The sequence below is a fragment of the Diceros bicornis genome, chromosome 36 (assembly GCF_020826845.1).
Source record: "Diceros bicornis minor isolate mBicDic1 chromosome 36, mDicBic1.mat.cur, whole genome shotgun sequence".
Taxonomy (NCBI): Eukaryota; Metazoa; Chordata; class Mammalia; order Perissodactyla; family Rhinocerotidae; genus Diceros; species Diceros bicornis.
The window spans coordinates 13,969,972-13,985,077 of NC_080775.1; the positions used below are offsets into that span (position 1 = coordinate 13,969,972).

The 15,106-nt window shown below is 39.5% G+C and overlaps 1 protein-coding gene across 1 annotated transcript in view; it reads left to right on the forward strand.

Moving 5' to 3' along the window:
- Positions 1 to 15,106, forward strand: part of LOC131398762 (phytanoyl-CoA dioxygenase, peroxisomal) — a 38,117-nt gene that overhangs the window by 7,638 nt on the left and 15,373 nt on the right. Inside the window, exons 5-6 of the mRNA XM_058532435.1 lie at positions 605 to 686; positions 12,738 to 12,919. Coding sequence (XP_058388418.1) covers positions 605 to 686; positions 12,738 to 12,919 — 264 coding nt within the window. The remainder of the gene's footprint in view (positions 1 to 604; positions 687 to 12,737; positions 12,920 to 15,106) is intronic.

Below are 15,106 nucleotides of genomic sequence, written 5' to 3' on the forward strand. Positions count from 1 at the left end.
CACCCCAATTCCCCATGTCATTATCTGTTTAACACCTTCTTCCCACCAGAACATACACTCCATGGGGCAGGGACCTGCTTACCCTGCTCACTGTTGTGTCCCCATTTCCCATCACTCTGCCTGGTTGCTAGACCTCAGTCAAGAGTTGTTGAGTGAGTGGCCGCACTGATTGTGAAGTGTCCTCTGAGCCGCTGCTCTGCTCTCCTCTGGGCTCCTCACAACAGCTGCAAAGGTGTCGGGTCCTTTCACGGTCCCTTCTTATGAAGAGTCTCTTGAAGGAGAGGAAGCTGCCTTCTCACTGGTCAACTGTCGACAGTTTTGATTGAAAGAAGGATATTCGTGTCCTTCCCAGTTGATATCTCACAGAAACTCTTATCTTTGTTTGTAGAGAAAGTGGTTAGGTTTCTGACTGGCCCCAGAAGGCCTATTTAATCAGAGTGTTGTAGATTTCCAATTGCTGACTTTTTCAGGCTGTTTGCAATGTTGTGAAATTCCAATTGGTTTTTTAAACTTGCGTCTTTGTTCCTGTGTAGGTAGTTGTACTTTGTGTCACTTGCTTGTGCGTCTGATTTCCCATCAACTTTGTTGTTCCCTTTTCCCTTAGATTCTGAAATATGTGGAATGCTTCACTGGACCCAATATTATGGCCATGCATACAATGCTGATAAACAAACCTCCAGATTCTGGTAAAGGACTCTTATTTGTTAACTAGAAGTAGAAAAATAATTGTTTAATTTGTGTATATAAGGTTTATGTTCTAACCATAGCCATGTGTATATCTGCTAAACTTTGCCTAAATGAATATGTTTACATTTATTGAAGTCTTAAAATAGCTTACATTCTAACCACATTGAAGTGTAATAGTGGTTTCAGATGTTCAATGTAGAGTTATTGCTGTATTTTCAGATCCCTGGCTCGTCAAAAATGCAGTTTAATGAACATGACTGTTCACATACCAGAGGCTCCTGTTATTCAACATCTCTGAGCTTCATTAACTGTTCTCACCGAGATAGTGTGGATTCTGCCTTCCTGATCGGAAGACATTATTATTACTAACAAAATTAAAACTATTCTTATAAGTCACATCTTACAGTTGTTCTTAAAATTTCTTGTGCTTCCTAAAATGGAGCTTCTTTTTTTAATTTATTGTGGTCACATTGGTTTTTAACATTATATAAATTTCAGGTGTACATCTTTATATTTCAGCTTCTGTGTACACTGTATCATGTTCACCACCAAAAGTCAGTGTATTTTCCATCTGTTACCAAGACATGTGTCTCTTTACCCCTTTTCCACCACCCCATCCACTTCTCTGGTAACCACAATCTGTTCTCCATATCTATCTGTTTGTTTGTTTGTTTGTTTATCTTCCACACATGAGTGAAATCATATGGTAATTGTCATTCTCTCTCTGACTCATTTTGCTTGGCATAATACCCTCTAGGTCTTTCCATTTTGTTGCAAGTGGCACGATTTCATCTTTTTTATGGCTGAGTACTAGTCTATTATATATATATATATATATATATATATATATATATATATATATATATATATATATATTCACACACACATATATATATGCCACATCTCCTTTATCCATTTATCCATTAATGAGCACTTAGGTTGCTTCCAAGTCTTGGCTATTGTGAATACTGCTGCAATGAACATAGGGGTGCATAGATCTCTTTGGATCATTGATTTCAAGTTCTTTGGAGAAACGTCCAGGAGTGGGATAGCTGGATTGTATGGCATTTCTATTTTTAATTTTTTGAGAAAGCTCCATACTGTTTTCCATAGTGGCTGCAGCAGTTTGCATTCCCACCAGCAGTGCATGAGTGTTCCCTTTTCTCTACATCCTCTCCAACATTTGGTGTTTTTTGTCTTTGTGATTATAGCCATTCTGACTGGTGTAAGGTGATATCTCATTGTTGTTTTGATTTGCATTTCCCTAGTAATTAGTGATGTTGAACATCTTTTCATGTGCCTGTTGGCCATCTGTATATCTTCTTTGGAAAAATGTCTGTTCATATCGTCTGCCCATTTTTTGATTGGATGGTTTGTTTTTTAGTTGTTGAGTTGAATGAGTTCTTTATATATTTTGGTGATCATCAAATAAGTGATTTGCAAATATTTCCTCCCAGTTGGTGGGTTGTCTTTTTGTTTTGTTCATGGTTTCCTTTGTCTTTGCAGAAGCTTTTTAGTCTGATGCAGTCCCATTGGTTAACTTTTTCTTTTGTTTCCCTTGCCCAGTAAGACATGTTATTTGAAAAGATGCTGCTGAGATCAATGTCAAATAATGTACTGCCTATCTTTTCTTCCAGGAGTTTTATACTTTCAGGTCTTACGTTCAAGTCTTTAATCCATTTTGAGTTAATTTTTGTGTATGGTGCAAAATAGTGGTCTACTTTCATTCTTTTGCATGTGGCTGTCCAGTTTTTGCAACACCATTTATTGAAGAGACTTTCCTTTCTCTATGGTATGTTCTTGGCTCCTTTGTCAAAGATTAACTGTCCATAGATGTGTGGTTTTATTTCTGGACTCTCGATTCTGTTCCATTGATCTGTGTGTCTGTTTTTGTGACAGTACCATGTTGTTTTGATTACTACAGCTTTGTAGTATATTTTGAAGTCAGGGAGTATGATACCTCCAGCTTTGTTCTTTTTTCTCAGGATTCCTTTGGCTGTTTGGGGTCTTTTGCTGTTCCATATAAATTTTAGGATTCTTTGTTCAATTTCCGTGAAGAATGTCATTGGGATTGCATTGAATCTGTAGATTGCTTTTTGTAGTGTGGACATTTTAACTATATTGATTCTTCCAACCCACGAGCATGGAATATTTTTTCCATTTCTTTGTGTCTTCTTCAGTTTCTTTCAATAACGTCTTATAGTTTTCAGTGTATAGGTCTTTTACCTCTTTGGTTAAGTTTACTCCTAAATACTTTATTCTTTTTGTTGTGATTGTAAATGGGATTGTACTCTTGATTTCTCTTTCTGCTAGGTCATTGTTAGTGTATAGAAATGCAACTGATTTTTGTAAATTGATTTTGTACCCTGCAACTTTGCTGTAGTTGCTAGTTCTAATAGTTTTCTGATGGATTCTTTAGTTTTCTCTAAATATAGGATCATGTCATCTGCAAACAGCAAGAGTTTCTCTTCTTCCTTTCCAATTTGGATTCTTTTTATTTCTTTTTCTTGCCTAAATTGCTGTGGCCAAAACCTCCAGTACTATGTTGAATAGGGGTGGCGAGAGTGGGCACCCTTGTCTTGTCCTGCTCTCAGAGGGTTGGCTTTCAGTTTTTCACCATGAAGAATGTTGTTGGCTGTGGGTTTGTCATATATGGCCTTTATTATGTTGAGGTACTTTCCTTCTATACCCATTTGTTGAGAGGTTTTATCATAAATGGATATTGGATCTTGTCAGATGCTTGCTCTGCATTAATTAAGATGATCATGTGCTTCTTAGTCTTCATTTTGTTAATGTGGTGTATCACATTGATTGATTTGTGGATGTTGAACCATCCCTGCGCCCCTGGAATTAATCCCACTTGATCATGGTGTATGATCCTTTGAATGAATTGCTATATTTGGTCTGCCAATATTTTGTTGAGGATTTTTGCATCAATGTTCATTAGCGATATTGTCCTGTAATTTTCCTTCTTTGTGTTGTTCTTGTCTGGTTTTGATATCAGGGTAATGTTGGCCTCATAGAATGAATTAGGAAGCATTCCGCCTTTTTCGATTTTTTGGAAAAGTTTGAGAAGGATAGGTGTTACTCTTCTTTGAATGTTTTGTAGAATGCTCCAGAGAAGCCATCTGGTCCTGGACTGTTGTGTTTTTGGAGCTTTTTGATTACTGTTTCAATCTCTTTACTTGTGATTGGTCTATTCACGTTCTCTATTTATTCTTGATTCAGTTTTGGGAGGTTATATGAGTCTAAGAATTTATCCATTTCTTCTAAGTTATCCAATTTGTTGATGTATAGTTTTTCATAGTATTCTCTTAAAATCCTTTGTATTTCTGCAGAATATGTTGTAATTTCTCCTCTTTCATTTCTAATTTTATTTATTTGTGGCTTTGCTCTTTTGTTCTTAGTGAGTCTGGCTAAGGGTTTGTTAATTTTTTTTAACTTCTCAAAGAACCAGCCCTTGCTTTCATTAATCCTTTCTCTTGTTTTTTTAGTCTCTATTTCGTTTATTTCTGCTCTGATTTTTATTATTTCCATCCTTCTGCTGACTTTAGGCTTTGATTGTCATTCTTTTAGTAGTTTATGGGTTACTTATTTGAGATTTTTCTTTTTTTTTGAGGTGGGCTTGTATTTCTATGAATTTCCCTGTTATGACCACTTTTGCTGTATCCCATAGGACTTGGTATGTCGTATTTTCATTTTCATTTGTTTCCACGTATTTTTTAATTTCTCCTTTGATTTCTTCATTGATCCAGTGGTTATTCAGTAGCATGTTGTTTAGTCTCCTTATATTTCTGACTTTCCCAGCTTTTTTCTTGTAGTTGATTTCTAGTTTCATAGCACTATCATCAGAAAAGATGCTTGGGATGATTTCAGTCTCCTTAATTGATTGAGGTTTGCCTTGTTTCCCAGCATATGGTCTATCTTTGAGAAAGATCCATGTGCACTTGAGAAGAATGTATATTCTGTTTTTGGATGGAATGCTCTGTGTGTAGCTATTAAGTCCATCTAATCAAGTGTTTCATTTAAATCTGTTTCCTTGTTGACTTTTTGTCTGGATGATCTGTCCGATGTAGGTGTGGTGTTGAGGTCCCCTGCTATCATTGTGTTGCTGCTAATTTCTCCCTTTAGGTCTGTTAATAGTTGCTTTATGTATTTTGGTGCCCCTGTGTTAGGTGCATATATATTCATAAGTGCTGAGTCCTCTTGGTGGAATGTCCCTCTTATCGTTATATATTGCCCCTCTTTGTCTCTCATTGTCTTTTTTAACTTGAAGTCTGTTTTGTCTGATATAAGTATGGCAACACCTGCTGTCTTTTGTTTGCCATTAGCTTGGAGTATCATCTTCCATCCCTTCACTCTGAGCCTATGTTTGTCTTTAGAGCTGATATGTGTTTCCTGGAGGCAGCATATGGTTGGGTCTTGTTTTTTAATCCATCCAGCCACTCTGTGTCTTTTGATTGGAGAATTCAATCCATTTACATTTAGAGTGATTATTGATATATGAGGGCTTCATACTGCCATTTTATCTCTTGTTTTCCAGTTGTTCTGTATTTCCATTGCTTCTCTTCCTTTGTATTTCTGACTGCCATTATATTTAGGTGCTTTTTTGAGGTTTTCTCTCTTTTTGTGAATTGTGGCTCTGCTTTGATTTTTTTGTTTAGTGGTTACCACGAAGTTTGTATAAAAGATCTCATAGATGAAATAGTCCATTTTCTGATAGCCTCTTATCTCCATTAACCTAAGCAGGTCCCATCACTTACCTCTTCCCCTTCTGAGTTATTGTTGTTACAAATTATTCTGTTTTTTATGCTGTGAGTTTGTGACTAAGTTGAAGTGTTTATGGTTACTTTTGACGCTTTCCTTCCCTTTATCTTTAGGTTATAACTGAGTATTTGTTTCGCTGTTCTGATAGAGAGGTGCAGTTTTCTGATTTTGTCTGTCTAATTATCTCCTTGCTCAATGCTTTGTAGGCCTTTGCCTTTCTTTTCTTTTTTTTTTTTAATTTTTTGTTTATTGCAGTAACATTGGTTTATAACATTGTAAAAATTTCAGGTGTACATCATTGTACTTCTATTTCTGCATAGATGACATCATGTTCACCACCAAAATACTAATTACAACCCATCACCACACACATGTACCAAATTATCCCTTTCACCCTCCTCCCTCCCCCCTTCCCCTCTGCTAACCACCAATCCAATCTCTGTCCCTATGTGTTTGTTTATTGTTGTTATTATCTACTACTTAATGAAGGAAATCATATGGTATTTGACCTTCTCCCTCTGACTTATTTCACTTTGCATTATACCCTCAATGTCCATCCATGTTGTGACAAATGGCTGGATTTCATCGTTTCTTATGGCTGAGTAGTATTCCATTGTGTATATATACCACAGCTTCTTTATCCATTCATCCCTTGATGGGCACTTAGGTTGCTTCCAAGTCTTGGCTATTGTGAATAATGCTGCAATGAACACAGGGGTGCATGTACCTTTGCAAATTGGTGTTTTCAAGTTCTTTGGATAAATACCCAACAGTGGAATAGCTGGATCATATGGCCTGAACAGACATTTCTCCAAAGAAGATATACAGATGGCCAACAGACACATGAAAAGATGTTCAAAATCACTAACTATCAGGGAAATGCAAATCAAAACTACAATGAGATATCACCTCACGCCCGTCAGAATGGCTATAATTAACAAGACAGGAAACAACATGTGTTGGAGAGGATGTGGAGAGAAGGGAACTCTCATACACTGCTGGTGGGAGTGCAAATTGGTCCAGCCACTATGGAAAACAGTATGGAGATTCCTCAAAAAATCAAGGATAGGCCTTTGCCTTTCTGTTTGCAGTGTGAGCGCATCTTAAATGATTTCTTGTAGGGGAGGTCTAGTGGCAATGAACTCTCTCAGCTTTTGTTTATCTAGAGAATCTTTTATTTCTCCATCGTATCTGAGGGAAAGTTTCGCTAGATGGAATAATCTTGGCTGAAAGTTTTTGTCTTTCAGTATTTTGAATATATCATTCTGTTCTCTCCTAGCCTAGAGTTTCTGCTGAGAAATCTGCTGAAAGCTTGATCGGGTTCCTTTGTGTGTTATTCTCTTTTGTCTAACTGCCCTTAATATTTTTTCTTTCTCATTGAATTTTGCCAGTTTTACTATTATATGCCTTGGGGAAGGTCTTTTAGCATTGATGTAATTAGACATTCTATTGGCTTAGTTTATTTTTAAATCTGATTCCTTCACCAGGTTTGAGAAGTTCTCAGCTGTTATTTCTTTGAACAAGCTCTCTGCTCCTTTCTCCCTCCCTTCTCTCTTTGGAATACCTATAATCCTTATGTTTCTTTTCCTAATTGAGTCAGATATTTCTCAAAGAATTACCTCATTTTTTAAAAATCTTATTTCTTTCTTCTCCTCCACTTGTAGCATTTCTATATTTTTATCCTCTAAAACACTAATTCACTCCTCCATAACATCAGCTCTATTCTTTAAGAATTCTATATTATTTTCTACTTCATTGATTATGTTTTTCATATCAGAATTTCTGCTTGATTTTTTTTTTTTATAATTTCAATCTCTTGGGTGAAGAGGTTCATTTTATTCCTGAGCTCACTGAACTGTTTTTCTGTGTTCTCTTGTATCTCATTGAGTTTCTTTATGATAGCCATTTTGAATTCTCTGTCATTTAGATTTTAAATTCTGTGCCTTCAGGGTTGGTTTCTGGAGAATTGTCATTTTCCTTCTGGTCTGAACTGTTGCTATGGGTTCTCATGGTGTTTAATGAACTAATCTTTTGGGGGGCATTTGTGATAGTTTTAGGTCGCAGATTCCACCTGCTACCACTAGGGAGAGCAGGAGCAGAGTTTTTGGTCCCACTGTGTTTGCTGGAAGTTGTGTGGGTACTGTGGACACTTGCACGGGAGCACACCTGGAGAACATTCAGGCACTTGTGTGGACTGTGCTTGGTGGGCAGGGCTTCTCATGTGGACCCAGTCAGGGCAACTCCTTGGGGCCACAGGGGCACAGTGGGCTCCCCCCGCCTCATCGGGAGAGCAATGACATCAGGCTAAGGGCTGCTGCTCTCTCTTCCCACAGTTGCCCTGGGACATGTTCTGTACCCACTTGCGGGATACTCGTGTCAGGCTGGAAAGTGACCCAGTGTGTGCACAGAGATGTGGGGGAGGATAGGGAGTGCTCACCTATCTCCACCACTTCCCGAGAGTCAGGCCATCTACCCTCAGATGTATAGCTGCATGCGTCTCTCAGGTGTCCTGTGGTGCTGTGTAGGCTTCCTCTGTTGGTCTGTGAATGTCCATCTAGTTGTAGTTCAAAAGGGGGAGAGACAAAGGGAACAGCTCACTCCACCATGTTGCTGACGTCCTATTTTTAGTTTTTTGTGAAATTCCATACTGTTTTCCACAGTGGCTACACGAGTTTGCATTCCCACTAGCAGTGCATGAGGGTTTCCTTTTCTCCATATCCTCTCCAACATGTGTTACTTCTTGTCTTTTTATTTTTTATTTTTTTCTTTTCCAATTATTTTGTATTTGTTCATCTTCTCAATGCCAAATATTTCTGTAAATTTTGTATCTTTTCTTTTTTTAAAAAAATTTTTTGTTTATTGCAGTAACATTGGTTTATAACATTGTATAAATAGGCATTCTGACAGGTGTCGGGTGATATCTTATTGTAGTTTTCATTTCCATTTCCCTAATAAGTAGTGATGGTGAACATCTTTTCATGTGCCTGTTGGCCATCTGTATATCTTCTTTGGGAAAATATCTGTTCATATCCTTTGCCCATTTTTTTTTGTTGTTGTTGTTTTTTGTTTTTTTTTGTGAGGAGATCAGCCCTGAGCTAACATCCGCCAATCCTCCTCCTTTTTTGCTGAGGAAGACGGCCCTGGGCTAACATCGGTGCCTATCTTCCTCCACTTTATATGGGACGCCGCCACAGCATGGCTTACCAAGCAGTGCGTCGGTGCGCGCCCGGGATCCGAACCAGCGAACCCCGGGCCGCCGCAGCGGAGCGCGCGCACTTAACCGCTTGCGCCACCGGGCCGGCCCCTTGCCCATTTTTTGATCAGGTTGTTCTTTTTGTTGTTGTTGAGTCATATGAGTTCTATGTATAATTTGGATATTAACCCCTTATGGAATGTAGGATTTGCAGATATTTTTTCCAAGTTGGTAGGTTGTCATTTTGTTTTGTTCATGGTTTCCTTTGCTGTGCAGAAACGTTTTAGTTTGATGTAGTCCCATTTGTTTATTTTTTTCTTTTGTTTCCCTTGTCTGAGGAGACATGGTATTCAAAAAGTTTCTGCTAAGACTGATGTCAAAGAGCATACTGCCTATGTTTTCTTCTAGGAGTTTTATGGTTTCAGGTCTTGCATTCAGTCTTTAATCCATTTTGAGTTAATTTTTATGTATGATGTAAGATAATAGTCTACTTTCAGTCTTTGGCATGTGACTGTGCAGTCTTTCCAACACTATTTATTGAAGAGACTTTCTTTTCTCTATTGTATGTTCTGTCTCCTTTATCAAAAATTAGCTATCCATAGATGTGCCAGTTTATTTCTGGGCTATTGATACTGTTCCATTGATCTGTGTGTCTGTTTTTCTGCCAGTAGTTTGATTTTGTTTTGATTACTAGAGATTTGTAGTATGTTTTGAAATCAGGGAGTGTGATATTTCCAGCTTTGATCTTTTTCTCAGGATTGCTTGGGCTATTCAGGGTCTTTCGTTGTTCCATATAAATTTTGGGATTCTTTGGTCTAGTTCTGTGAAAAATATCATTGGGATTCTGATTGGGATTGCGTTGAATCTGTAGATGGCTTTAGATAATATGGACATTTTAACTATGTTTGTTCTTCCAATCCATGAGCACAGAATATCTTTCCATTGTTTATGTCTTCTTTGATTTCCTTCAATAATGTCTTATAGTTTTGGGTGTATAGGTATTTCACCTCGTTGGTTAAATTTTGTCATAGGTATTTTGTTCTTTTAGTTGTGATTGTAAATGCCATTGTATTCTTGATTTCTATTTCTCTTAGTTTGTCATTAGTTATTAGTGTATAGAAATATGCCTGATTTTTTATATTGATTTTGTACCCTGCCACTTTACTGTATTCATGAATTATTTGTAGTAGTATTTTGGTGGATTCTTTAGGAGTTTCTAAATATAGAATCATGTCATCCCCAACAAGTGATAGTTTTACTTCTTCCTTTCCAATGTGTATGCCTTTTATTTCTTTTTCTTGCCTAATTGCTCTGGCTAGGACTTCCAATACTCTGTTGAATATGAGTGGCAAGAGTGTGCATCCTTGTTTTGTTCCTGTTATTAGAGGAATAGCTTTCAGTTTTTCACTCTTGAGTTTCTTGACTGATAGTTTTTGTCTTTCCATATTTTGAATATGTCATTCAACTCTCCTAGCCTTTAGACTTTCTGCTGAGAAATTCACTGATGGCCTGAAGGGGGGTCCTTTTTAAGTTATTTTCTTCTCTCTGGCTTCCCTTAATATTCTTTCTTTGTCAGTGACTCTTGACAATTTTAATATAACAAGGTCTGTTTGTGTTGAGATAATTAGGAGTTCTATTAGCTTCGTGCACTTGTATATCCAATTTCTTCCCCAGTACTCAGCTGTTATTTCTTTGAAAAGCTCTCAGTTCCTTTCTCCCTCTCTTCTCCTTCTGGGATACCTATTATCCTTGTGTTGCTTTTCCTAATTAAGTCAGATAATTCTCCTAGAATATCTTCAATTTTTTAAAAGCTTGGTTCTCTCTCCTCTTCCACCTGAATCATTTCTGTATTTCTCTCTTCGAGCTCACTAATTTGCTTTCATATGGTCTGCTCTATTTCTAATGCTTTCTACTTTATTGTTCATCCCATTGTGTTCATCTCCAGATTCTGTTTGGTTTTCTTTTTTAGAGTTTGGATCTCTTTGGTGAAGTACTCCTTCTGTTCACTATTTTATTCTTGTCTTTCTAAGTTCTCTTATAGCTCATTCAGTTTCTTCATGACAGCTATTTTTAAATCTCAGATTGCAATCGTCTGTGACTTCAGGTTGGGTTTCTAGAGAGTTGTCATTCTCTTTCTGTTCTGCCGTGTTACTTTATTTCTTTATGGTATTTGATGAGTTGATCCTCTGCTGCCGCATTTGTGGTAGTAACCACCTTTCTTTTGAGGGTACTGCTCTGGTTACTTGATTCTGAGCTGCTTCTGTTTGTATTCGAGAGCCTGCACTTTTCACCCTCCACTGCCTCTGCTAGACATGTTGTCAGTGCCCTTGTGCTGGTTGTGCCTCTGAGGTTCCTGGTGCCTTGCTGCTTATGATGTCCCTGTGAGTTCAGGTGTCACCACCTGGGTTACCAGGTTGCAAGCACCTCTGCTGCTTCTGGGGTTGCCTGGGTCATGTGTTTACCCACTGGCTCTCTGTGGGCTCTCTTCCAGTTCAGGTGCCACTCCCAGATGCGCCACCTGTGCTGCTGTTCCCAGGTTATCTGGGGGTGCTGGCAGCACCATTCCCGCAGGCATTTGGTTCATGAGTGCCTCTTCCATTGCCAAGGGCCCAGGGTTTTGCCAGCCCCCACTGCTGGTAGAGCAGGTTTTGGGAGTGCTGCTACTGGGGGCTGGGTCATGGGTTCTGCTGTGGCTCTTGAAGCCTCAGGTCATAGGTGCCACTTGCCACTGCTGACGGCGGTGTAAGGACTGAGGTTTGAGCACCACTTCTGCTCCTGCAACCTCTGGTGTCCAGTTCCCGTGTGCATTTTGAAACCTCCAGTCAGGGCATGACTGCCCTTGCTGAACTATCTGCAGTTTGGGTGCAGCCCTTGCTGTTGTAAAGACCAGACCTAACTTGCCATTGCCTGAGGAGGGTGGAGAGGGCTGAGCCACTGGCACCACTGTGTTTCCTGAAGCTGCAGGTCGTGGGTGCCACCTTCCGCTGCTGGAAGTGGACAAGGGCTAAGCCATGAGTGCCATGTCTGCTCCTGCAGCCTCTGGTTCCTGGTGCATGCTGGTGCACTTTTTCAAACCTTAGGTCAGGGCACCATGACACTGCTGGGGGTGTTGGCATTTTGGATCACTGCCACTGCGGGGAGGAGGCTGCTTTTCTAGTTCCAGTTTCTCTCAGAGGTCCAATCCACCCACCTTCAGGTGTATAAGTATAGGGATCTCGCATGCATTCTGGTGTGCTGTGCCGGCAGTCCTTTGTTGGTCAATGGGTGTCCTACTGGTTGTAACTTAGACAGGAGAAAAAAAAGGAACAAGTTACTCTGCCATGATTTTGACATGACACTAAAATGGAGCTTCTAAGACTTCACTCCTGGGGAGGCTGATTTGGAAGGAATATGGAAGGAATTTGAAAGAATTAGAGATCCTTCCTCTTTTTCTACCTTTTCTTCCTCCTGATTCTTGGAAAGGTTTCTGTGACAGGCCTGTAGCTAAACATCACCAAGTTCTTCCTTCCCTGGATGTCTTGTCTGGAGAGATCAGGTGGCCAGGGGACCAAGTTCAGAGAGCGAAGCCAGGGAAAATGTAAATGTGGTCATGGTGTCTCTGATTCTACACAGTTTTTGTATACCAAATGCCTCTACTACAGTGGGAAAACCTCTGAGAGGGCTTTTACTTATTTAGTTTGTTAATTCATTAATATTTTTTGCATCAGCCACTTAGAAGGCTATCAGGGGACTTCAAATTTGACTACTTTCTTCAATTTAATTAATCAAAATTTTCTTTTGAAATCTAGGCTCTATGTCCAAACCAGACTTACAGAGAAATATATACCAATAGAGCTGATGATTTATGTACATCTTGCTAGAAAATAGTGTGTGTAAGTACTCAGCTACCAGAAACCCAGTAAAAAGTGTAGCATCTGGAGTTGCCATGTTGATTTGGTATTCCAATGTGGTTCTTATCACTCAAGGCTGATTTTCTAAATGTTGTTTGAAATTGTTGGCTTTGGCTGGGATAGGTCACTGTTCTGGTTTTTCAGACAGAGGAGAAGGATTCTGAGACTTGAGCATGTTTTAACAGCAGGTTCTGTTTCAGGCAAGAAGACATCCCGTCATCCCTTGCACCAGGATCTGCACTATTTCCCCTTCAGGCCCAGCAATAACATTGTTTGCGCTTGGACGGCCATGGAGCACGTCGACCAGAGCAATGGCTGTCTGGTTGTGCTCCCAGGCACACACAAAGGTTCCCTGAAGCCTCACGATTATCCCGAATGGGAGGTAGGTTGGCCCAGGGCTGGGTCTTGATCAGAATCTTCCTTCATGTTTTGATTTCACTTCAGTATACACAAAGAGCTTTACCAATATAATGGCATTTCCTTTCTTAGCAAAATATTGCTCTAGGATTTCCAATTAGGAACAGGGAAAATTCAAAGATGTCAGATAAAATTATCATCTTTGTTCTTTCAACAAGTGTTTGAAAGCCAACCGATGTGGGGAACTTTGGTAGGTGTTGTGTAGGATCCGAGATTATAAAGCCTAATTGCAGAGTTAAGACAGAAACACTGCCACACCAGATGTGTGTGACAAGTGCCAAGTAAGTCTTACATCTGAAAGATGGCTCTCAGAGTAGGGAAAGGGGAGGATTTGTCTCCTTCCAGCCTGAGAGACCAGTGGAGGCTCTGTGGAGTGCTCATATTTAAGCCAAACCTTGAGGGACAGAGTAGCATGTTCTATACCAAAGTGGCTATGGGGAGCACTGGGGTCAAGTTCGTGTATGGACCTGGCTATGGGGTGGGAGGGACCAAGGGAGCTCATAGCCTAGATGGGCTGGGTGTGCATTTGGGGAGCAGCAGTGGAGATGAGCCTGAAAGGTGCATTAGAACCAGATCAGAAAGAACCTTGCTTGTTTTGTTAATGACTCTTCACTTCATTTGGGGGGACTGGAAAACTTCATTTTTTTGGAAGCTGGAAGAGCTTTTTTTAAACAGTTTTATTTAGGTATAATTGACATATAGTAAACTGTACATGTTTTGATTGTACACTTTGGTAATTTTTCACACACACACACACATATATACATATACACCTGTGAAACCACACCACAATCAAGATAATCCCTTCCTCCTCTCCCTCCCTTCCCCCAAGCAAACACTGATCTGCCTTCTGTTACTGTGGCTTAGTTTGCATTTCTATAATGTTATATAAATATAATCATATCATATATATTCTTTTTATTAAATATGGCTTCTTTCACTCACCATATTTCTTTTGAGATTCATCCATGCTGTTCCATGTATCCATCACTCAATGTTGAGTTTCATTGCATGCTGATCGATGGTTTATCAATTTAGCTCTTGATGCTAGAGGACTATTAAATGCTTTTGACCCCGTGAGGGGTGAGATCAAAGTGGCATTTCAAGAATGATAATCTTGGGGTCTGGGCAGGATATGCTAGAGGTGTAGGAGTCCGGAGACAGAGAAACCAGAGAGGAGATTATTAGCATTTTAGGCATAAGACAATAAGGTCCTGAAACCCCATAATGATGGTCAGAATGGGAAAAGCAGGTGTTGTTAAGGCAGGAAGTTTGAGTTGTGGTTCTATAGGGAGAAAAGGCTATGGCTTTAAGGACGACTTTGTCAGTTGGTTAGAATTCTTGCACTGACGATTAGTGTTAAGTGAAAACATTGAGTTTGAATTTTGTTATAAAGTCTGAAATTGTGAGATTCATCAATTTAGTTGGGGCAGAAGTGGGCTCCAGCTGATTTAAGTCAATGGAGTGTTTTGAGGGCGGCAGGGACATACTGAATCCGTGAAAAGGCTGGCTAGCTCTGGTGGGCAGGAAACAGGGATTTTTGCTTGGCAGGAACAGTGAGGGTAGGGCACCTGGCCTGGGCAATTGAACCCTGACCACGTCTGGTCTCTTTGATCCTCTGCTCAGATTCAGAGAGGCCGCGGTGGGAGGTCAGATTGGCTTATCTCGGGTCACCCATCCACCCTGGCCATGAGAGAAGCGCACTGGATCAAAATGCCAACTCAGTCCAGTAGGGAAGGAGTCATTCCCCAAAGGAATTTGAGATACTCTCAGGAAGGGGAATGGGATGCTGCCGCCCTGAAATGACAACCCCCTCATAAAGGCTTGTAAACTTTACATCATTTCTTGCTTTCATGCACTTCATTCTCATGACATTTTCAAGGAGTGATATACAGTTCTTGCAGATATCTTGGAATGTTATTTACACTCAGTACTATTTTGATATCATGGTGGTTATTACACCCACAATCAGGTCGTGTTATTTAATTTGTTAATAAACAAACATATGCATTACTATATCAAAAATTCGATAACAGTGTTTATAATTCATTCCAATTCTGTTCTTTGGAAATCCTGTATGCTTTACTTTAACAGTTTAAAAACATTTTGTGAATGGGTTCTTAGGCTTCAACTATGGCAATAAAATATCAAG